Raw genomic sequence first — 25,588 nt, 5'->3', positions numbered from 1 at the left:
CTTGGTCACCATCTGAGCTGCTTCGTAGGCTTTCGAGTCTTTCGACCCATTTTTCATCTCCAGTCACATTCGCTTCAGAAATGGGTCGATTTTTAGCAGTGACTCATTCGCTGATGAAAATTCGGCCCATGAGGTTGTTTTGCATTAGAACGTGTGACAACCAAACATCGAGATTTTTTTAAATTCAGCTATCTGCAAATGGTTCAAAATGCTTTTATGTTCTATGTTCAGCTCCTCAGCGATGCTACGACAGCTAAAATGACGGTCTATGTCTATATTTACCATGATTTTATCGGCCCCGTAAACATCATGTAAAATATGACGATTTTTTTCTTTTTAGACCTCCATACTTGTCGCACGAAAGCACATGACTGAATCGATCAAGTGGAATATTGTCAAAGAAGCGTTAGTAGCATATTCTCTCACCTTTACAACAAAGCCTTCTCTTGCGATCTGATGAAACCAATAACTAACGAGATATACTTATTTGAAAAAAAGGGCGCGAAATACGAAATTACTTTCTTCCCAACCCAATATTTTCATTTTCGCTGGTTGTAGGTATCATGCAAAGAAAATGATATGGTAGGTACATAGGACGGTAAACTTTTACTCACCGCTTATTGGTTCGAAGACCAAATACTTTGGATCAACTTTGAGATTGCCAATTTTTCCACTCTGAACACTTTCTTGTAGAATTTTGTAAACGTTACCGTCGTTTCCTTGAGTATCATCAGATAGTGCTCTGCCTTTTTCCACTGCTGCTTTATCCAGTTGGACGTTCATAGCTGCTACTAGTTGTTTATTTTCTCTGGAAATTCAAAGTTTTTTTTCAATATTTCGAATCATTTGATAAAGATCAATGATAGTAACTAAGTATACGTAAAAATCTTTTATTGGAATATTTGTTCCCCAAACTATAACTATGTGGTGGTTTCTACTTTCTGAGTAACAAATATCTTTTTGCCACATAAGCGTTTGTAGTGACCCTGTCTGCTCACAGATGGTGCTATGGATTTTCGCGTCACACATACTTTGGCCCCGGCGGATTTATAGGTGTCATAGCGTTGCAACAGAGTCACCTCTCCACGATAGTGTGAGAGGGTGTGCCTTAGGCAGAGAGCGCTGGATTGCCTTCCTGAAGAGTCCAATACAGAATTCTTCGAACAATAATAAATATAGCGTCACCGAATCTTCAACATTTCAATCCAGGATTACCTCATATTCCGAAATTTTGACACGCATCTTTTTGAGCTTGGTAATACTCTATGCTTGTTACTAAACAGGCCCAGGACTTATTGAGTGACTTGTGGCAATATTTTAACTTATAAGACTTTATGTTTTCTCTTTGGCATTATTTCTAATAATTCCACTTAATTTTCATTTAAAACTGGAATGGAAATAAAATAATATGACTTACTCTCTCAGATCCATTACTGATGCTCTTCTGTAACCTGGTAGTTTTCTGAATATGGGATTGAAGTTTTCTTGAATAGAATTAGATAGATCCGTATACTGCAGAGATCCTGGTTCTGGTATTACGAAGTTTTCACCCAGATCCAGAATTTTGAATTCGATATTGTATCCTAGACCTGGGGTTTCCGTTGTTGCGACAACGTCGTACATTTCATCTGACAGAAAAAAATCCAATATTTTTAAAACATTCGGAATAGTACCTACTTTTGCTGGTTTATTTGAGATATAAAGTGTAGTAAAATGAAATCCGTTATCTTTGTATGAAAAACAAGGCTTTAATTAAGTATCATAGTTAGAATGATCCGATTTGGGTCAAATATGCGTCGTGTTGTTCGATAACTAGTTGTCGAGCTTGTTGCCATTTTGAAGGTAATAAAAAATTGAGACAGTCGACTCTCACAATCCTCTGTTGAAGCGAATTTTTCATCAGCACAACTGTTCGCCATGGAACAAATGGTAATCAATTGGTGCCAAGTCCGGACTATAAGGTGGATGCATCAGAAACTCGCAAGCTCCCGGAGCTTTTGACGAATCACAATCGATGTGTGTGGCCTGGCGTTGTCCTGATGGAACACAATTCCTTTCCATGGCCAAAGTATGTCGTTTCTGGGCGATTTTGCTTCCTTCAGACTCCAATTGTAGACATTACAGTTCCGAATTGATAGTTGTGTCGTATGGAAGCAGTTCAAAGCAAAAAAAAAAAAAAATTCCCGGCTATTCCACTAAACACATAGCAAAACTTTCTAGCCGTCAATCTTAGCTTGGCCACCGTTTCCGCTGGCTCAACATGTTTCCAGCACGACCGTTTTTGCTTGACGTTATCGTAAGTGATGCACTTTTCATCACAAGTCACCAACCATGATATTTTTGCGTCAACTCGTGTGGTACCCAAACATCGAGCTTCTTATTGAGAGCAGCCTCATGCAAATGGTTCCAAACTGCATTTTCGACAATTCACCTTTCAGTGTGTGATGCATATTTGACATTATCTGAATAGAATCAGGACCATAAACAATATTTACATTTTCTGCTGCCTGTCGTGCATTTTCGCTTCTATCGGAGAAAAACTGTAAAGTACAGCGTATTTTTTCATTAATAATGTTCATCTTTGACGCGCGCTCATACTAAACAGAGTCAACTTATCACAAAACTGTCACGAAAGTTTTTGTAGTACGAAATATCACCCTTCTAACGCTATTGTGTGGAAACGGATCGGACGCAAGATACATATATCTAAAGCCACCTATTGAAAAAATAATGGATTTCTTTTTATTACACTTGATACATAGAATAGTTGAAATGATGCTAGTTTTTTTATATATGCTTCGAGTCCTTCGGCTCGGCTAAGAGATGAAATTTTACATAAAGAGTAGAAAAAATATTATGCTTGGAAATATATAATTTTTGTAGTAAGTAAGTACTGGCATTTCATCTCATCACCAGTGGGATATCCAAAAACGTTATTTGAAGAAAATCAACCTTAATTTGTATCATTTGCAGATAGATTGATGGAATTCAATAGATAGAGTTTATATCATACCAGTTTGTTATTTTGATTTCATTGCCCCGCTATCAGTGGCGACAATAGAGGAGGGCCAGAGCCCCCCTAAATTTTTAATCGAATTGAGATGAAATTGACTCTAGCTTCTGTCAGAAGATTTTTGATGTTCAATGCATAAATATCTACTTAAGCCCTTGGTACATAAATAATTATTATGACGTTGTAGCCATTTGAATCCTGTTCTTATCATGGAAGAATGTACTCTTTTTCACAGTTGTCGACATAAAATTAGTTTTCTTGTTTTAAGATTCAAGGTGTATTTATGATAGTTGTTGATATTCCTCAATCTTACCATTTCCACAAGATTTGATACATATCCTTTGTGAAGATACTACTGGTACAGCTTCGTGTTTCTTCGTCTTTTTATTCACAGAATGGAATTCACCCCCTCTCACAGGGAACATCATAAACAAACATTTATCGTCTGTAAAGGCTAGATCCTGAAAAATCAGACGATGTGAGTTTTTTTTATCGAGTAATATTGTATTATGTACAAACAAGATATGTATTTCATTCAGCCTAGCCTCGAGTGAGATAACTTTTGACTGAAAAAACCTAATGACTTGTAATTCTATAATAGATAAAATATTAGATATATTATTTCGAAGGTATACTCTATTGGAACTTTGTTGTGGCAAACTGTAGAATCTCCATGTGAAATTTGGACTAGATAACACTTGGGCACCCTTTATATTTTTTTCTCAATTTTTCAATTTACCTTGGGATCTCCTGTATTCCTTTTCCTCGTGAATGACAGTATCGTTACACCGTTTACTACTTTTCCTTCTTTATTGTCGATATTCTGCGTTGGATCTACAGATGGCATAGAGTACCCAATGACCCAAGTGTCCATGAGAAAAGAACGTCCTGTTTTTTCGACCCAACCTAGGATGGCATCGGTTTGTGACTGAAAAAGAATTAATGATCAAGTTTTTGCTTGAATTGTGTACCCAAAATTACATAAAGAAATGAAGCTTGATTCAAAAGAAAATTTTAGATATATTTAGACATTTTGAGAGCTACTTGAAAATTTATCCAACGTATTTATTTCTTGTTTTATACACATATCGTCAACATTCTTGGACTCTTCTCGTAAAACGAATATTTATCACAGATGGTTTTTTGTACATTCAATTTTATTTCTTCCACAGGAGCTAGCCATACATAAATATATACAAAAATATCTTATTTTACATACAAATGTTTTAAAAGTTATGGTTTATATCCACTAACGTATTTAAGTGATTCTTAATTTTTTTTTGCAATTATGCCTGGTAAAAGAATGTTAGTGTTCAATAGAAGAAGAAAAGTTCCTTTGCATGATGGGGGTCTGTCGAATCATCAAATCGCGGATAGAATAAGGATTCCCCGCACTTCAGTTATCAGAATAGTGCATTTGTAGCAGGAAACTAACAGAGTTCACTGGAGACGTGGAACTGGGAGTCATAGGGTTACTAATGCAAGAGAAGATCGGTATCTAGCAGGATATGTACGTCGGAAGAAGAAAGTTTGGTTGCTTTATTTCCAGTACCAGAATGAGGTGGAGACTTGCTAGAGCCTATTTGCGATCCAGGAAACCATTGAGAGTACCCAGACCCATAGCCGTTCGTCTACAGTGGGCACAGGAACACAGAGACTGGCTTTTGCGTCAGTGGCGAAATGCTCATTTTTCGGAAGAAACCAGAATTGGTTGTTTAGTTATTAACAATCAGCGACACAGAGCTGGAGAGAGGTTGTTTCATACCAAGAAGGATCAGTAATGTTTTGGGGAGGCATAATGCATGGTCGTCGTATGCAGCTTATTCCCATTCTACGACAGGGGATAGATTTGTTTGAGATATTATTAAACCCATTATTTATCCCTGACATGAAGCAGGAGCTAATTCCATTTATATGGATGACAATACTAGGCCCCATCGGACGAGAATAGTACAAAATGCATTAGACGTTACGACTTTTCGAAGATTACAGTGGCCAGCAAATTTGCCAGACATGAATCCCATTGAGAACATGTGAGATTTTGTTAAACAAGCAATCTCAAACAGAATTAATCTTCCGAGAACCCTCCAGAAACTCACACTCGCTGTCCAAGATGAATGGAACAACATCCCAACCCAATGGATACCATTAACCCCCTTATTTCAATGCACAGGCGTGTTTACATTTTACTAATGAACAGGGGAGAACATACCGAATATTCGCTCTAAAGTGGTTTTTATCGTTATTTCAGTTTCTGGTCATCATTGTATTATGTATTTTTCGTTTGTAGTTTTTTTCGTTCAGTTAAGATCATTGATACCATGAACTTATCGAATTTACTTTGTAATACACTTCTTGACTTATACTAATAGTGTCTCATTTCGACAAGCATAAAGAGGTCCAATTGTTTTGGCGATGTGTGTATTATAATCCAGTTTTAGATATTTCGTTTTAATTTTGATGTGGAATGAAGCGAAGTAAACCTAAAATTTCATAATTATATTATTGTATTGTGGAACATAGTATCAGCATAAATGGAATCAACCTTTGTTATCCTTGTAACCCTTGTTGTTAAGCATTTTACTCTAATCAGGAATTAATATTTTCAATGTTTTCTTTTGTTGAAAGTTCAAATGATTTCGATGCATTTCAGATGCTTATATTTGCATTTATTAAATATTATAACGAATAATTTTTTACCATTCTTTCATTGTCAGAAAATCCAATTCCAGTCCATTTATCTGTGTGTGACGTTGTAATGGTGAATTTAATTTCGTCGCTTCTTGGTAGGTACTCCCACTTTGCTGAGTATTCGCATGTGAAATTGGCTGGATCACAATTACGGGGAGTTTTCCATTCACCTCCACAGTTACTATTTTCTGCTGTATCACTGGTCGCTCCTTCACCAGCAGGAACAATCTCCTTATTTTCTTCTTCTGAAAAAAAAAATTATTCAACATGAAATTTTGTACGCAGCTCAACATTGATATTTTACATCTGAGTAGGTGAAAATGTTCATCTGAATCCAATTTGTAGCTTTCAAATTATCTGGAAAAAAATTTCGAACGGCCATATTCAAGGAACTCCTTGTCCAATTAATAACTAACCTAACCGCGATATTAAAGGTTTTTCCTTCGAGAGTTGTCATGTTTACGGCAGAATGGACAAAAAGACAATCGAATTTGAGGTCGAATTCTTCAAGTCAAGTAGCTTGATATTTCAACCAACAAATTGACTTGAAAATCAAGCTCGTGACAATTTACTTGATTTGACTTAATTTGAGATATTTATTGCTTGACTTGATATCAAACTACTTGATTTTACTTGAGCTTAATACATATATTTCTGAAAGCTCTTGACAACTCAGACAAAATAGCCATATGCAAAGGATAAACGCAGTGATTTTGTATTGATAGTTTATTCAAGAAATTTGATGTAAATCGGACAAATGAAATGGCTTGACGTTATGAATTGAGCGAATTCCTGTCTTAACCACGTGCTGACAGTTCTGAAGATGTTTTAGAAGAAGAAGATTAATTTAGAAAATGTTTTTTCAAACATGGCCAAAAGTGCCAAAGATTTTAATCAAAGCCAGCATCTTCAGCTCCTGTTGAAAGACAAATTTCTAGAGCTGCTCTGACTGTTACAGAAACCCGCTTTAGATTAGGCGACACATCTATAAGATGCTTCATATGTCTTGCAGATCCTGGATGGAAAATGATGTGATCAAACAGTGCTTGGAGGCTTCTCAATATCAAGATACTATATTTTTTTGTATTCTTTATTTTTTTTATGTTTTGAAGTGATTTAATTTGTGTTTCCATTTCCAAATAGTTGATGTGCACTACAGAATAACACTGCTAAAAATCAAGTAGCTTCAAAGAATCTATTTGGTTTTTCAAGTACTTGACTTGACTTCACATCAAAAACTAATACTTGATTTGAACTTGAGTTGATTTCAAGTTAATCCAAATCAAGTAGCTTGAATATCAAGTCAAGCCGTTAATCTCTAGTTATTAGTGAGACAAACCTTATCATTTCCTGGCTCAAAAAAATAGGAATCCCATGACGAAATAAATCGAGTGCAGTGTAACAAATACTATTCAAAGCTCACTTACCTAGAAAGTTGATAGTGGTGACACCTCTCTGTCCACCGTGTCCATGATATTTCAGCTCATCAGGCCTGTAGAAATCTTTGACAGACGCTTCAGCTGTCTCCACCCCTGACTTTGGAACATGTACGTATTTACCTTTCTCTTGACCCTGCGCCCAAATGACATGCATCAATTCGTTTTCTATTGAATGATCTGTGGGTTCTTTGGCTTCCAGCTTCTTTCTGAAGAGTATTGTGGTTACCCCATCCTTCTCGAATCCGAGAGCTCCTGTAAGATCATTCTGTCCTCCCCAGAAGGTATCAGTTCTTGGTGTTGATCTATCGCGAGTGTAGTAGTCGAAAATTCGGCTAGCAGTACCTCTTGCCATACCAATGACCATGTCTGTGCAATCCATGGGATTGAAATCATGTCTTGGAGTGTATGGGTTGAGTGGTTCTCGCATCTTTTCTGCGAAAATATGTATTATTTAGTTATTATCGTTGAATTTTTTGGACGGGGTCTTTATGAATTATTGTAACATTATATTGGCCTTTAAAATGTTCCCTATCGCTGTGACATATAAAAAAAACACTCAGTACTAATGAATTTATTGCAAATAAATTAAACCATATCTGATTATTATTTTGTCGTCTGTTGTAAGTAAGCAAGGATTTATTCTGTTTTATATTTACATTTAGCCAGTGGCGATGCTAGCTTCCAAGAATATGGAAGGCCAAGGAGGAGCCAAGAATTTTTAAGGTGGGTCAAGATTTACAGGTCCATCTAGTTTACTTTAAATTCATGTTGTATTTTTTTACTGATGCGGGGGATTGCAAAAATTGAGGAGAGCCCCTCGCCCCCCCCCCCTAGCGACGCTACTGCAGTTAACATTTGATCTCTGTATAGTACATTGTGAAGAGTTGCTTTTCTGTTTATCGTGGCTAGAGTAAGATGAGTTTGATAGGGAATTAATAGATAGCTTGCGCAAGGCTAATTTTTTATTACAGAAATAGCCATAGAAGTGGTTGTTGTTGTCTGGTATGGAAATATGTTGGGATTAACACTTAAAAAAACCCGGGCCTTACCAGTAAAAACTCAGTTTTTCTTAAAAATTCGACTTGATTCGTCAACATAGTCAGCATCAATAGTGATACGTGTACTCCAAAGTTCCTCTAACCTCTCAATATCTTTTCTGTAGAAAGATTCGTCTCTGTATTCATAAGAGCCATTTTTTTTGGACACAAGTTTTTTTTGAGGCCTGCAAAAAGCTAGTAACCACTTGGGGCCAGATCTGAAGAATAAGCAGTTAGAATCGCCATTCGTTTAATTTGACCATGGTTTTTATTATTTTGTGACAAGGCGCATTGTCAATATACGAAACACGTTTTTATCCAGTTTTCGAACAACAATTTTCACTATCTCGATTCAGACAGACTATATGTTTTTTTGATACGCATCTTTTGAAGCTTGCTACTAACGAGAAAACATGTGGTATGGCATTGGTAGTGCCATCTATGATTTGGAATTTATTGAGTGACGTGTTACTCCGTTGAACTCATTCCCTATAGTTTTTAGCATTACTAGATACATACAAGTAGCCTGGGATGAGATACCTCCAGAGGCAATGGATCATCTCATTAGTGTAGGAAATGTAAACCAGAAATTATTTGAATGAATTTATAATTACTGGGTGTTCTTTTCTTCTATATTAAGTAGTACCTGTAATATACCTATGCATAATAACCAATATATTCAAATAGGTATGTAATTGCTTAGCAATTTGAAGGAAGTATCTTAGAGATAGCTGTCTGAAGGCACCCATTTTGACGATCTGTGGTACGCCTCTATTGAGTCTTCTTCATGTTCTTTGTATCTTCATCCAACATACATATATTGTTGTTGTTGTAGAAGAATCAACACACGCTAATATCTCGAGAAGACATACTAAACAAGTATTCAAGACCCACATACAAGAATTTTGATAAGTTTGTACTTTCATAGCTATTTTGTTGCGTCCTTTTTTATCGGAAAGATACTCGTTGAAAAAATTCAAGTTGTTCAACATAGAGTTATTGCTAATAAAGAAAAGACAAAATCCAACACTTCACCTACCTTTTTCTACTTTTGGTGCTACTTCTAAATTTGCATGTGATCTAGGTTCGGCATTAGATTTAGGTTCTGCGGATGGTTCTGGTTCTGATTTAGGTTCAGGTTCTGATTTAGGTTCTGGTTCGGATGTAGGTTCAGGTTCTGATTTAGGTTCTGGTTCGGAAGTGGGTTCGGGTTCTGTTTTGGGTTCTGCGGTGGGTTCAGGTTCGGATTTTGGTTCAGCAGTAGGTTCGGGTTCTGACTGAGGTTCAGCTGTGGGTTCAGGTTCGGATTTGGGTTCTGAGGTGGGTTCTGATTTGGGTTCAGGCTCTGTGTTCGGCTCTGGCACCGAGTTTGGTTCTGATGTGGGCTCAGGTGCAGCTTCACCTTCTTGTTTGGGTTCTGGTTCGGCGGTAGGTTCTACAAGATAGGGATCCAACCACCATTAGTATTTTGCAGATTTGTGTTTCATTTGAGTACTGTACAAACATTCATTTATGTTTTTCTTCGTACATTATATTAATCATAATAAAAAGCAAATTTCGGGAATAGGACTTAAGTCCTATTCTTGAAATTTCTGGAATATTCTCGAAATTTACTTTTTATTATGATTCATTTCACCGTTTGAATATTAACCAATGACTTGATATATTTTCTCTGTCGTAAATATTTAAACGTTGCGATATAATTGGGTTAAGAAAGAATTGGTCTTATTTTATGAAATAAACATATTCCAATATTCATAAAGAAATTGTTGTAGTGACAGAAATATCGGTTGCTTGTACAGAATTCAAAATGAATTTTTCATTAGCTAAGATAAAATTACTAAATTTTTCGATGAATTATTATGTGCCAACTGTGAATCTATTTTAGTAGGTATTATTAGGGTACCAAAACTGAACTTTTAAGTCACTCACCTTCTGGAGATCTCCTAGAGCGTCCTGAAAGAGGTAAGGTATTAATTAATTTTTCGGTGAATTTATATGAAAAAATTGTTTTATTTTAACTACAAGAATTGTGGAATGACTTCATAAATGGTTTTTTAAAAGTCAGTTTATGGATCAAGATGGATTGCGAATAAATTATCTAAACTACTTATGCGAAAAAGTAAACATAAATTTGAAATTCAAATTAGATAAATTTCGCTAATTTACTTTCTCCTGGTTCAAGTTCAGGTCATGTGCCAAATTAGTTCTTCAGTTTCTCCGATATCTTCAAAATGACTAGTTTCAACCCACCTGTTTTCCTGCTAACCTTGAAGGATACGCTAGTTTTAACAACATCTGGTCCAGTTTCAATTGAAGGCGTTGGGGATGCTGATCTTCTAGAGTACAAACTTTTTCTATACTTCGACTTTTCTGTGCTAGTTGTCGTTGGTTCCGATGTGGGTTCTGGTTCACTGTTTGGTTCCGGCTCACTTTTGGGTTCCGCAGTTGGTTCCGAAGTGGGCTCAGGTTCGCTGTTGGGTTCTGGTTCACTTTTGGGTTCTGGCTCACTTTTAGGTTCCGCGTTTGGTTCGGGTTCGGAATTAGGCTCGCTTGTCGGTTCGGGTTCTGCCTTACCTTCTTCTATGGAAGAAGTTGGTGGTCCTTCTATGAGAGGGAAGTTTTTACAGCTCTTGGTCAGGGAAGTAGGTCTCCACCCTACACCTGCGTACCCGGTTCCATTCACCACCATAACAGCTTCGATTTCCTTCTGCTCTTTGAGGATTCTCCAGTAGAATTTGAAGTTTTTACTGAATTCCTTCATTGTATACAGCTCGAAGTCAATTTCAGTATTTCGGATTGGTGATTCTAAAGGAAGAATGTTTGGAATTAGTAGGTGAACCACTTTGCTTCCGCCGTTTTGCAATAGATGTAGATGTTTTGCTGTAGTAGTAAGTGGTAGTCGAAATAAATAGATCTTAGATGCCATACAATAAGCTTAGGTATTTTTAAACATAAACATTCGTGTCTGCATCATAAAGTTATTCCCATCGAACAATATTTCTTCGCATGTTATGGAATACCGAGATTTGATTATATGAACTTTGGTGAATATGTTAATAATTTCTTAGGAGAACTTCTGTTCCATTTATGGTTCTATAATAAGCTCGAAATGAATAAGTAGTTCCTTACTTTTATTACATCCAGGTCCGTACCAACCGAGTTGACAGAAACATTGTTGTCTTGGGGCAGTAGTTGCTTTAACATCCACGCATTTCCCATGCCCTCCGCAATCTATGTCCTCCAGACATTCATCCTTATATTGACAACGGGGCCCATAGTAAAGCCTGTCACATTTGCAGCGTCCCAAGATGTTCCTTCCATGGCCACTGCAGGTTTCCCTATATTCTCTGCCTGAAAAATTCATATATTTGAGGTATATTAACCTTTCTTATCACGTATCAAATTATGGATCGACCTCATATGTTCATTTTTGGGTCAACGACAGTCGCCCTTGCAAAAATTCAACCTTGTGAAGAGTTCCAAGAAATAACAAAGCTATTAGGTACTTTGAGATTATGCCATTTATTTTAATTCTCCAGTTTATATTCAACCAGTAGTAAGTTGGTAACAATTGTAATGATTGAAATAACAATTCGAAATTCCGTGTGGTGTTCATGAAGATACTCACGTTGCTTGATGTCCACATCGGCACAAGACCAGAATCTGTAATTTGGTCCCCATTCCAGTGCTTGCCTAATGAGTCTAATCGTGCATCCTTTGCATTCAAAATCGTTTGGTAACTGTACTTGAAATGCTTGCGCTCTGAAAAAATAATTTCTTATTAAAATAATCGATCTAATACCTAACTTGAAAATATTTTTCGCAGGTGTTGATATACAACTTCAAGGGTATTTTATTGAAGATGCCCTACCTTCGTCAAATAAGAAGGAGGTTGAACTATTCAGAAATTCAATCATCGTAAAGTATATATTGAAATTATAGTCCATAAGGTAGGTTTAATTCTTGCTTTTATCATTTCTTTTCCTGATAAAAGTCCGCGAATATTGACATTTTAGAAAAAAATGTCAAATTACACCTGTTTCTATGGACTCTAAAAACGATTACTTTTGCCTTCTGTCAGATTGAATTACAGTATACATTATATTTTGCGAGTAGAAAGATTTCTACTCCGAGAAGTTATATATAGGCTGTTCCTAAACTCATTGGTCAAAATTCAGGAGATGAATACTCGTATGAAATTAAGATGGGTCTTTTCTTTAAAAATTTTTCTGAGTCCACCCCTTTCCGAGATATCACCCTTAAAAGAAGAATCGTATTCAAATAGCTTGTGACACCATAAGAAATACACCTCAAATGTTTGAACGTGCAAGGCAAACCATGACAGGTAGACTACGTTCGTGTATTTTGGCTGAAGGTAGTCATTTCCAGCATTTTTTTATGAATCCTTTCCCATTTTACGTATTTACTGGTTTCCACTCAATTTATTAAAAAAATTATATAATATGGTTTTTCTCTTCAGCTATTGGTTTTGGGAAAAAAATTCAAGAATAAAAAATACACGAATATTGAAAAAATACCATTGATTAGACCTTTGCGAGTACACAAAAAGTGCAGAATTTCAAGTTTCTAGCTTCACTTTTAGAAAAAAATAAAAACTGAATTTTAGCCTCTTTTATCTCGGAAAGGGGTGGACTGAGGAAATTTTGTTATAGGAAATTCCTATTTTAATTTCATACGAGCATTCACCTCCTGAATTTCAATTTAGAACACCCTATATATGTTGGAACCCTAAGATGTAATATTAATCTGAAATGAATACATAAAGAATTCAGAAAATAAAACGGAGAGTAAAAACATTTTTTCCTCTTCCTTTCTACAAACAGTTTGGCCGGTTAAGTAACCGGATTTAACTCCACTCGCCTGTTTTTGGTGGGATTACTTGGTAAAAAATATTAAATTATTGGCTTGAAAATTTAGAAGATCCGAGAAATACAATTTTTCCAGCTCTATATTTGGAAAAATATGAAGATTTGAGTTTAAATATTTGAGATGTGCTTTTCTTTCTCAATATTTTTATAAACATACTTTGTGTTGCAAACTCAAATATTCATATTATCTGTTATTAAATTCTGCTGAATGATGCCGACTATAATTTCTCAATTCGAAAAGATCTGACAGAAACAATTACTAAAACGCCCGCAAATATTTCGGAGCTCATTATAAAGATTATTACGTTATGAGAAACATAATACTGGGATAATAAATATTTTGTAGATTTACTACTCACGTTGCATCGTTAGAGAGAAATTCGGAACCTTGAGTTGATGGCGTCAAATCCAGGACAGGCCTTTCAAGTTGGTCTAACAATTGCAATTTGAATCCTCCCTGAAAAGAAAAACACACTTTGAAATACTAATAAGATAATCGGATATTTGGACACGAAATTTCAATAGGTAGATACTCTGCCGTTTTGATGATCTTAATAGAATCGAATGTTATTTGTTTAGTATATTAACTGACACCCAGATGGAGCTGTTCAAATTTTTATTTTTTTTTGGCAAAACATAGATAGTATAGCAAGGAGTAAATGATTGGAATTTGGAGAAAAAAACGAAGGGATACAATTTTTTTTAATACATTTTTTAATGATGTGTTTGCCCACCGCGATTATCTATACACTCCCCAATACGTCTCGGCATTGATGCAATAAGAGGGCCTATTTTTTATTGAGGGATACTATGTACCTGTACTTCATGTCTCAGAGCCGTCAAAGTCCATGGGGGCTGGGGTAAATTTCCAAGCTTTCTACCCATGATGTCCCAAATATGCTCTATGGGCTAAAGATCAGGGGATCAGGGCGGCCATGGCAAAATATTCACATGGGTCGCTTCGAAAAAGTTTAAATCAATTCTGGCAACATGAGGTCGGGCATTTTCTTAATGAAAAATTGGATTCTCGAGCCGGTTAAGGTAAGGGAGAATATATGGCTCAAATATTTCTTGAAGGTAACCCAGCGCTGTCATGTTACCTCGAATAAAGACTAAAGGTGCCATAGCACCTCATACCATAACGCCTACTGTCCGGTTTACATGACGCTCAACATTAAACTAAGGTTCATGTCTTTCTCCCCGACGTCGTCTAACCTTTCTTCGGCCACCACGTGCACCCAAGGAGAACCGTGATTCTTCAGGAAAGATGCCATTCTCCAGCTGACTGCCAGAACCGTTGCTGATAAAACTGGCACTCTAGGCAGAGGCCACATTTACCACCCTAACAGAAGTCAACTCTGCGAAATGCAAAAAATAAATATTTGGTTCGGGATCTTCTATCGAGAGATTGAAGGTATCTCCAACGATTCAGTAGCCAGAAAGAAGCTTCCTCTTTTATCCCATTCTCTAATTGCAATCAATGATGGCTGAGAAACCGTAGGAAGTCTCTGGTCCAAGGAAGGCCTACTATTGCAAACTGATCTGCCATTTTGTTATCGTATGCCCAAAACGTGATCAGGCAATCAAAAACGGTTGATCAGGTTATATTTTCCGTGTGCGTTTAATGTGATTTTGCACTCCTAGACTAGTTTTGAACGAACTGTAGGCTTGAAAGTAAGCGCTTGAAGAGCTACTTACAGTAAGATACTATGCATATTCTCTTTTTCTTGAATTTTCATTTTGTGGAATACGAAGTACAATTCTTTTTTGCGAGTTGTGCTTGGACTATTCCGAGACAATAAAAAACTGTAATTACTAATTAGATCAAGCCTTCAGCCTACAATACAAGAAAAACAACCTTAGCATCAAATCATTCATCGCAACTTCGAAATGTCACGTTGTTATTTTTCTGAAAATCAGGGGTAGGTTGTCTGTGATCACATCTTAGAGCTTTTATATTCACTTAGAATGCAAAGATGCTCTGGGTAGCCATTGGTTTTCAGCTTTTGTTCTATCACAATTCTGAGATTTCACTTGGTTGTCTCATATAGTCACCTTCTAGGAGAGGACCTAGAGGAGGCAGGTCCAAAATGAATTTCCTAACAGTGGTTGGAAAGAGCTTCAAGTGATATTTCAGATTTCAATTAAATTAATGATTTTTCATGGTTCGGTTTCGTGTCTGAAATTATACAGAGGAGTGATTCTTCACCAGTACATAGTAATGTTTTAATATTCCTCACAAAAATGCTACTTGATACGATAGTGCATTTTTAAGTTTCAAAACCAAAACATAATAAATATTGCTATCATTATTTAATCAGAGCTCTAGGCTTACGTCTGGGTCTCCAATCGGTAACTGGTGCCATAACAACAACCTTAATCCACTTCCCCAGCTACAGATCAGCATCTCTGTACGACGTGCCGTACTACACATTGAGAACCAAAAACGTATAATAAAAAAATATATAAGATCGAAGATAAGATCCCATTTTTAGACTTCACTACCTTGAAGGTCAAAATAGTAAGGATTCTCTCGCAACCAGTTGAAAGATGCTTAGCTATCGATTGGCTGCACAATGAATTTGTAGATGCAGTTGATCAGTTGATCTTTTGGCATATGAGCCAGATCAAAAGTGTTTTGAGTTTTCTTTGGTCCTTGCTGACCAATGGCTCGAGGTTTGTGCTCTTCAGAGCTTTTAATCAAACATTACACCAAAGTACTTAGTGCGGTTTGTTGGTGTTACGATGATCCCTTTATTCTTAGTCCAAGAGATAATTTCTATCTCTTGGTAAATGGCACTAACTCTAAGATCGTCGTTATAAGGTTCACAGTAAGATACTCTGAAGGACAAGACTCGTGTTTAAAAGTAAAATTTTTCCATAGTCCTTATTGAATGTAGTGCATTTATTATCATGGTTAACAAAGCTTTTTTTTTCAATCAACCATATACGATGGAAATGAATTCTTCAAGTTTCTAGACAAATGATCCGTTTTGTAATCGAATTTACATATTTAACGATTAATAACCCGCACGTCTGATCCGGTCATTTGATTTTTCGTTATTGTAGGTATTATGTAATAAGTGACAGAGAAAGCTCGATTGTATCAGATCGCATAATTTTACCATTCAATGTCAACAATTACCATAAAATTTATGAAAAATAGATGACAACATTAAGAAATACGCAATCGTCATACGCAATTTTTGTATTTGTCGTCTCGTTTTATGTTAACGAATGTTGAAGTTTCGTATTAGATAATTTTCGTTAGATCTTTGATATGCGAAAAAATGCATTATTCATTGTGTATTGTTGATAGATACTTATGCTACTATTTTAAATTCAAAAATTTTAAGTGCTTTGCCATATAGATATATCGTTTCACACACACACCTAAGCTCATCAGCAAAAAATCCTACAGAAAATATGCATTCATTGATTTATATACAGGGTGAGTCAATAGGCGCGATCGGTGGATAACTCTTGGGAATTTTGGGCTAGTAGAATGATTCAAATTTTGACGTATTCGATAGCTAAAATTATTTTTGTCTTCTCTACAGGCTGGTCCAAAATTGGCAAAACTCGATATCACCTTTTTTTTTCGAACAAAAATTCTCAATTTTTCTATCATACACATAAATTTAATGTTCATGAATTTATGATTTCGAAATACCTTACTTGCCATCATTTATCTATGGTACTTTTTGACGTAGACAACTTTTTTCGAAAAATTTGATAGTTCTTCTTGGAAACTGTTCGAGATAATTGTAAGATTTATTTTTTATTGAATTCCCGAAAAGTTTTATGCCTTCCGCGAAATTACGTATCACTCTACAGGTGATCCGATAGACACTGCAGTTTTTTAAAAATGACCTTCAAAAAATGTCAATAAATCAATTTTTTCAAATGTTATGCCTTTAAATTTTCGGGAATTCGTTAAAAATAAATCGAACAATCACATTGAATGGTTCTCAAGATATGATCTTTAGTCTTAACTGTTATAACCGTGAACTTTTTCGAGAAAAGTGGCCTATGTAAAAAAGTACTACAGATAAATAATGACAAAGAATTTCATGGCTATTAGAATATGATAGAAAAATTGGTCATTCTCATTAAAAAAAAAACAATAGGGTATTATCCTGTTTCACAACTTTCGGACCAGCCTGTAGAGTCAAAAATAATTTAAGCTTATACGATGAGTGCTATCGATTCCGTCAAAATTTGAATAATTCTCTCAGTCCAAAATTAACAGTTTGTTCAGAGTTATCGACCGATTGAGTACTATTGACTCACCTTGTATATTACTTTATGTCGAAATATTGAGTTGAATATTGGAGGTAATATATGTATTTATTTGGAAATTATAATGAACTAAATATTGAACAAAATATTTTGATGCGGAACTTATAGGTATGACATTGTGAGCTACATGGATCTAAGGATCTTTGAGTACCATAGACATGTGGGCATGGAAGACCTATAACAAATGAAGGTCTGCTGGCCTACTAGTTATAATTAACTACTTGTAGTACCAAAGCATTCACACAACTGCTTTTCCTCTCACAAACTACCTTTTGAGGGGTCTCATAGATTAAAAAAAAGACAAAATAAATGATACATTACTACCTATAAGTAGTAATAATTTTTTGATGTAAAAACATGGAAATGAATCGAGAAAAATATCTAAATACCCTCAACATACCTTATGGGGATATCCCAAATGCCATGACACGTTGAATTTGCTACCAGTTAGAAGTGATGTGGCTATGTTTCCTGTAACAAACAAATATAATAAGTTTTGCATAGTAGTATAGCAGCTTGGGAAAAGTATAGGCGTATAGTGGCCCTTTTCCTGGAAACAAGGCAGCGTTGCCCGGAGACCGGTGCCTGGTCGATCTAGAGTAACATCTGCCAGGGAAGACCATTATATCCCAAATTTTACTCGAAGGAATCGAACGGTATCTGTAACAGCCCTTAGAAGTAATTTTTTGAGGACCTATAGAGACGGTTGCATTCCTCAAATTTAAGGGCTAGAAGACTAAGAGAATACCTCGGCTATCACCTGGACATAGAGCTACCCGTTGGCAATGGGCAGACCACCCCCAAGACTGGCTTTTACACAATGGCGCAACGTACTTTTTTCGGACAAGTCACGATTCGATTTACAAAGTGATAGTCGATTATCGTTGAACGAAGAACGACTGCTGCCATTTACGTAGAAAACATCATCGAACCAATCATTGCTCCTCTGCGCAACGAATTTGGGGTAATTTCATTCATCAGGATGAAAACGCTCCATCATACCGCACACGAAGGGTTCAAAAGGAACAATATCCAGAGAATGAACTGGCCAGAAAACTCACCAGACATTATTCCAATTGAACAATTATGGGATTACTGAGGGAATTACTTAGGGAGAGTAATATCCAATCGCCAAAACTCACTTTCAACTTTTCAGGAGTTGAGTTTAGCCCTTCAGAAAGAATGGAACGATATGCCTGAAAATTTCATTAATGACTTGATCCATGCGATACCTGGGCGCATTGGGCATTTGATTGAAAGAAGAGGTGGTAATACGAACTATTGAATTTGGATTCAGTTGTAGAATAACTATAATTAATCAAAAATAAATAATCGATAAATTTAGATTTTTCCTCATTTTTCTAACCGGTGTTTTTTTTTCTAGGTAAATAACTTTAAGTTGGCATTACTGTTCAAGATGGCGACCGATTCAACAGCTGTAAAGTGATTTATTCTCAGTTTGGTTTGGCAATTCATCATGAATATACTCACGCCTGAACAACGCTTGCGAATAGTGCAATTTTATTTCGAAAATAATGGTTCTGTGCGGAATACGTATCGCGCACTACGTCCATTTTATTTTGTTTAGCGATAAAGCGCACTTCTGGTTGGATGGCTACGTCAACAAACAAAACTGCCGCATTTGGAGTGAAGCTTATCCTCAAGTGTATGTCGAAACACCGTTAAATCCAGAAAAACTGACTGTTTGGTGCGCTTTATGGGCTGGGGGAATCATTGGTCCGTACCTCTTCAAGTACATCATGAATTTGTTCTCAGTTGGTCTACGGTAGAGAGTCGAGTTAACACTTCTTCATTAGCAATAAGTAATTTAATTCCATTTTACCTTGAATTCACCTTAGCAATTTCTGGTTCATTCAGTATAATTTGGTTGAATACAGTATAGTACAGAGAGTAGTGGTTAATAGTTACTTGATCTGAGAAATCCAATAATATAATTATCTTACGACGTTGAGCATTACTAGGGTATTAAATTGAAAAGTCTCAGAAATGTCGGAGTAAATTTTGGTAAGACTCTATATCAATAACCAATATCTCACGGTATTTGGGAGTGTTCGAAGGTCATAAACAAATATTTGCATATTTCAAGTTTATTTGTTTAGATCCTTCAGTTGAAGCGCGTTTTCTCATGAGAGAAACATGTATGCACCTCGACCATTGCGTCACTTCTATTTTTGCCGTCCTTTCACATGCCAGCATGACTGGTACCGAAGATAGAATGGGATTTACAAACAAATCGTTCCACAACAATCGACTCGGAAAACACAGCCCACTCTCTTCTCTATCCGGACTTCTGCAGAGTGAACGACCTTGGGGGGTCTGGTGAATCACAACAGCCTCCGTCGGTTATGGAAACTTGGTCATAGGAGGCCGACGTCGCATTCCATTCGAGCTTTCTGCAGGACCCTCGTATTTTGTCGTATACGGAGTTTGTTGGGAAAATCATTCAACGGATTAGTTTCGCAGATATTGACTGAATTTTTACTTGTTAATGCTAAGAGACAGGAATAGAAATGAGGAGATAAGAAAAAGAACAAAAGTCTATGATGTTATCGAGCGTATAGTTAGTTCAAAGTGGCTTCGGCAGGACACGTTGCCAGAAACAATGATAAATGGATCAAAGTCCTGTTACAGTGGCATCCAAGAATGTCAAAAAATAACGTCGGACGTTCACAGGCAAGATGGAGAGATGACATCCAACGAAATGCGGGAAAAACTGGATTCAAACCGCTCAGTAATGGTTAACATGGAAGTCTTTGGAAGAGGCATTTGTCTAGGAGCGGATATCTTGAGGCTAAAGAAGAATAATAATAAGAAGAAGAATGCTAGTAACGAATCTTGAATCTTTTTGAGACAGGTGAAAATCTGAGTAATGCCGCCCCTTAACAAATAATGCACACTTGTCATCATTATCATTCCAGCATTTCTAGAAGTAGACCTAAGCCCTACCAAGAACGCTAAAACATCTAGGATAGGAGAGGAATAATAACCTTCCAAAATTAGCTGATTCTTCATGGGGTGCTGATGCCAGCACTCTCCGTATGGCTGTTTGGTTTTTTCTGCTGCTGAATACTGTTGTTCTGTATGTTTCAATAGTGCTCATGTTCATAATATTGATGCACAGCTTAACGTTTCTTTGAGAATTATCAATGGAACTATTAGATCTACTGGTCTCAGTCAAGAAATCTTGGGAAAAATTTTATTTCTACCCGAACTAATTTCCAATTGGATGTTACCTCCCAAATACTAGAGCGACCAGATTAAAGTTACGCAGTCCTTTATAGGTTAATACTTTCCTTCATCTAATGAAAGTGACAAGGATTTTGGCGTTCGAAATGGAGTTTTTGTAATGTCTTCAACAAAAGTCTAATCGTTGATCCTTCAGAGAAAGTTCCAGGTTTCGATATCTCTAGGAAAATTTAGTGTATTTTAAATCGACTCAGGATAGATAGGTCTTGGTCGTTGCAGTAGTATGCTTTTCAATTGGCATTTTATTGAAAGTCCACTTTGTGAGTGTGGTGTAGAGGAAACCATTGACCACTTGGTGAATATTTCTCCAGTTTATGAATTTAATGATGGTTTCCAAGCCATCCATTCAGTTTCTTTTTAGAATGGGTCCCTTACTGTGATAACAATATAATAGGAACTATTATATTTATTACTTCACTATTTACTGGTTCTTTTCTTTTTAATTTCAGATTTGATTATAATACATATGTCATCAACTTTAGGTGAAGAGAAAGAATGAAAAATATTTTGTTTGGATGGAGAAGAAGCCCTTCAATATAAATATGTCAGCTTATTCTGTAAACATATACACAAGCTAATAACTACACCTATATGGAAAGACATACTGCGATTTTTATCTACACATGCTTTATTGTTTGAAGTTGATGATTTTTTGTTTTTGTCTATCTCAAAATAATATATGTATAAGTAGTCATTAAAATGCATTTATCAAAACGAGGATTAATGCAGTATAACAACTGAACTTGGAATTGTTTTATTCATTCAATTTTTCACCTCACAAAAGGTGAACTGTAAAAATTCCGAGGAGATATAAAAAAAACTTTTCCCACAAGATGATAATAAGAAATGATGGATTAATACCTTCCTTCAACCTAATGAAACTGGCAAGGAAATTTGGCGTTCAGAATGGAGTACTTGTAATGTCTGATCGCAGGAAAAATCCAGATCCGGATTAACAACAAATTGTGAAATAATGAAACGATGAAATGTTAGCTTTTGCACTTAAGACGTTATTACTCATTGTGTTCCAAAATAAGAGATCTTTTCTCTTATTATTTACTGGAAAGAGACTGTTGGTCTTTCACTTTTCAGTGAAAGGTTTGATGACGAAACATGTCAGTAAAGTTTGGAACCTTTGAATAAAAGTTGATAAAGTTTGCAAACCATGCAGATACAGTGTCTAGATATTTGAGAAAACAATAGGTTAATGGATATTTTAAAATGTCAAAAAACTGCACCTATTATCAGTAGAATGAATTGTTAAAAGCAATGGAGATAACAATGTTGCGTTTACAATGAAATCACGCCTGGATTGATCACATTTGACTTGACTGCGTTGAAAGCTCTGCTCTACTTGAATGTTTTTGGAACATATATTCTAGGCATCAACGATATGTTACGTTCGCAATATCAAAGACTTTAGCTGTTAAAGGAATGTAGTATGCTTTTCAACTGAACAGTGATTTCAATGCACGATTAAGAATGAAACCCACGTCAATATTAATTGTTCTTGCCCTTTTAGAGCGCTTGTCCTTTGAACAATCTCTCAATCATTTTGTAATGATATTATTAATATTCGAATTTTGAGCCTTGAATGACCTCAAACGTCCGACCCACTTATGACGAATTTGTGGTCAAATCAAATACCTAGATATGTTCGTCCGGAAGGACGACTGTAAACACGATATGTCCCGAACGAAAAGACCTAAAAAATTGGAAATTTTCAGAGTAGGTTAGTATCTAGAATGCCGTGGTTGAGTTTGTTAACGGGTATAATCCTACTACGATTTCCGTGAATATAATATGGCTGTTTGAAATATTATTTTCTATTTAATTTCAAAACTGCTGATTTGATCGAAAGAAATTCGCATTTGGGTGTGCAATGAAAATTTAAAGCTTCATGAAAAATTTCAATATGACCATATAATCATAGAAAATTCAAGAAGAAAATTGAAAATGGAATACTCAAATTTTCCGTGACAACAAATCTGATCGGGATAGTATTTTGCGTGTACCTACCTATATTAAAAATAATAACTATTATTTTTAAGATAGGTAGGTAATATAGGTAGGTATTAAAAATAATAACTATTATTTTTAATATAGGTAGGTACACGCAAAATACTATCCCGATCAGATTTGTTGTCACGGAAAATTTGAGTATTCCATTTTCAATTTTCTTCTTGAATTAGTACCTAATACTCAGGAAAATCCAAATTATTATAAAGATCCAGTAAGTAAGCTGTGATTAACAACTCAATTAGTTTTGGTTCTTATTTACCCAATCTGTAGTGAAGATTAATAAAGATTCAATAATCAAAATGGAAGGACTACCAAGTATATCTCGAAAACAAAGCGTTTGTGGGCCCTGTTGTTGGGACTTTTTTTCTTAAAATTATCTAAGGAATCTCTCATTTCCTTTTAAAGCTCCAATTTAGGAACACTCATTCCTGGCAGAAAATTCAAGTTATTCTTATTCATCACAATAGTTGAAATATTTCATATTCAGATTCATCTAAGAAAATAATCCTTCAGTCTACAACGAAATAGGCAAGAATACCTTATAATAATAATAATTTTTAGTCTGGGTTTCTAGTCACTCGGGAATTAAAGGGAATAAAGAGGTCAACATACTTGTCAGAAAAGCAGCACAAACTCCTTTCATTGGCCCTGTACCTGTCTGTGGCAGATGAAAATGTACCGGGTTTTTCACCATAATTTGACCCCCCCTTTAACTTTGTTACTAGAAGAGGTACAAAAAAATGTTTTCTACGAAAGTTTCACGAAATCGACTAGTGTTTTTTAAAATGATTTCACAAAACGAAATATATACAGAGTGGTCAACATATTGATTGCAACTTCATTTTTTCAAATGGAACATCCTGTATATTTTTCTATATTTGACTAGCTCTTTTTCCCCTGATTTCGAATATATAACATATGTTTGGCCTATCTCCCTTATTCTGAGTACCATAGAGTTTCAAATTTTAAGAACCACCTGGCATGCTCAGTAATCAGTTTTCAAGTGGTAGGCTGCGATAACTCAAAATGCCCTTTTTTGAGTTATCTCGTTGGCAATTTGACTATATGTCATATCGTTGCCAATAAGATAACTCAGAAAAGGGCATTTTGAGTTATCGCAGCCTACCACTTGAAAACTGATTACTGAGCATGTCAAGTGGTTCTTGAAATGCCCTTTTTTGAGTTATCTCGTTGGCAATTTGACTATATGTCATATCTTGGCCACAAGATAACTCAAAAAAGGGCATTTTGAGTTATCGCAGCCTACCAGTTGAAATCTGATTACTGAGCATGCCAGGTGGTTCTTAAAATTTGAAATTCTGTGGTACTCAGAATAAGAGAGATAGGCCAAACATATGTTATATATTCGAAATCAGGGGAAAAAGAGCTAGTCAAATATAGAAAAATATACAGGGTGTTCCATTTGAAAAAAAGAAGTTGCAATCAATATGTGGCCCACTCTATATATATTTCATTTTGTGAAATCATTTTAAAAAACACTAGTCGATTTCGTGAAACTTTTGTAGGAAACATTTTTTTGTACCTCTTTTAGTAACAAAGTTAAAGGGGGGGTCAAATTATGGTGAAAAACACGGTACCTACAAGAAAGAGTTTCAGGAGAAGAAAAAACCAAAGGGGAAACACTGGCAAAATCTTCCTGGGTTGGATCAAGCCAAAAAGTTTCTTCGAAACTTTGACACTGCGAGATCCAAAGATTCACAGGGCATTGTCATCTCTGGAAGCACCTCATGAGATGGACTATAGCACCATCACTAGCTAACGCAAAATCTGCTTTGGACAAGAAACTTGTAGAAGTGAGGAAGTAGCCTCCTTGAAGCTATTAGAACTCTGGAACCGGAAGGTGAGCTTTAGATCACGTAATGCCAGCAGAATAGCTCTAACACAATAGGCCATTAGATCTCAGTGCAACGGAACCCCCTTATGTTTATAATCATTGGTTCAAATAGACATAAAGGACATTAGGAGTGAATTTTTAGGATTCCATTATGTTCTGAATTGGATCGGAAGTAATATATTATATTTTCAACCCTTCATCCCTGTATTACTTCTGAAGCATCATCTTCAACACAGAAGAACCCAACTGGAAAGTTTCAGGTGAAAACTTAAAACCAACAATTTCTTGGTCTACCTATTCAATTCATAATTTAAATAAAAAATGAATAGTGGTGTATATTCGATTGCGGAAATACAGTATTATTCGTTCAAAATTGTATCGCAATCCAAGTAAAACTTTTCTGGAAAACCTGGAGACATTTAATCATAAGAATAATTCTTAAGTGATTTCACATCAATCGAACAGGTAGTATTGATATTAGTTTGTAACGAAATATCGAACGGCTATATTTGTGGTTGTGGGTTATGCCCATTAAAAAACCTAACCGCTCATTCGAGATCCGAACTAACCCTAAAAACTCCAACTTTGTAGCTATTTCTAGGTCGAGAGTCATCAGTGAGCCGAATCTTATCGTTTTCCGAAACCAAAATTCTAAAATTGCAAACGTCGTGGTAAATTGATAGAGTGATTTGTTCAGGGAACAAGCGCTTAAAAATGATTACGGTAAAAACAAGTAGAAAGACTCAAGGTGAAAACAATACAATTCTTTCAACAATCATTTCCACTTGTACTTCAAGAAAAATCTACGATTGTTTGTTTCCAACGCTATACGTGAACGATTATCATCCTATCGGGAATCTTTGATTAATATCCATAGGATCGACACTTCCTTCTATTGTGTCACGCAACATTCGTGTGTTGTATGGAATACCAGAAACGGTTTGCCTTGAGGTGAAAAAGAAAGTGGTTCTCGAATGGCATGCGGCACTATTAATAAATGACTACTTCAGAAAACTTGACGATACGCATTTACTTATGATAGAGGTGTACCGCGACATAGCTGCTGAAAT

The 25,588-nt window shown here is 35.9% G+C and overlaps 1 protein-coding gene across 3 annotated transcripts in view; it reads right to left on the bottom strand.

Moving 5' to 3' along the window:
• The window catches only part of LOC123670837, a 42,759-nt gene that overhangs the window by 4,219 nt on the left and 12,952 nt on the right, over positions 1–25,588 (bottom strand). For 2 of the 3 annotated variants that reach the window (XM_045604401.1, XM_045604403.1), the window contains exons 2-14: positions 17,775–17,845; positions 13,432–13,529; positions 11,812–11,945; positions 11,313–11,534; positions 10,434–10,988; positions 10,113–10,136; positions 9,220–9,615; positions 7,132–7,575; positions 5,714–5,949; positions 3,753–3,941; positions 3,327–3,474; positions 1,418–1,628; positions 615–808 (exon numbers count right to left, since the gene is read on the bottom strand). In XM_045604401.1, the coding sequence (XP_045460357.1) occupies positions 615–808; positions 1,418–1,628; positions 3,327–3,474; positions 3,753–3,941; positions 5,714–5,949; positions 7,132–7,575; positions 9,220–9,615; positions 10,113–10,136; positions 10,434–10,988; positions 11,313–11,534; positions 11,812–11,945; positions 13,432–13,529; positions 17,775–17,845 (2,922 nt within the window). The remainder of the gene's footprint in view (positions 1–614; positions 809–1,417; positions 1,629–3,326; positions 3,475–3,752; positions 3,942–5,713; positions 5,950–7,131; positions 7,576–9,219; positions 9,616–10,112; positions 10,137–10,433; positions 10,989–11,312; positions 11,535–11,811; positions 11,946–13,431; positions 13,530–17,774; positions 17,846–25,588) is intronic. The other variant, XM_045604402.1, reaches the window with a different exon arrangement.

The sequence above is a fragment of the Harmonia axyridis genome, chromosome 1 (assembly GCF_914767665.1).
Source record: "Harmonia axyridis chromosome 1, icHarAxyr1.1, whole genome shotgun sequence".
NCBI classification, from domain to species: domain Eukaryota; kingdom Metazoa; phylum Arthropoda; class Insecta; order Coleoptera; family Coccinellidae; genus Harmonia; species Harmonia axyridis.
Note: the sequence above shows the minus strand (reverse complement) of the source record. Positions and strands in the feature narration are given on the sequence as shown.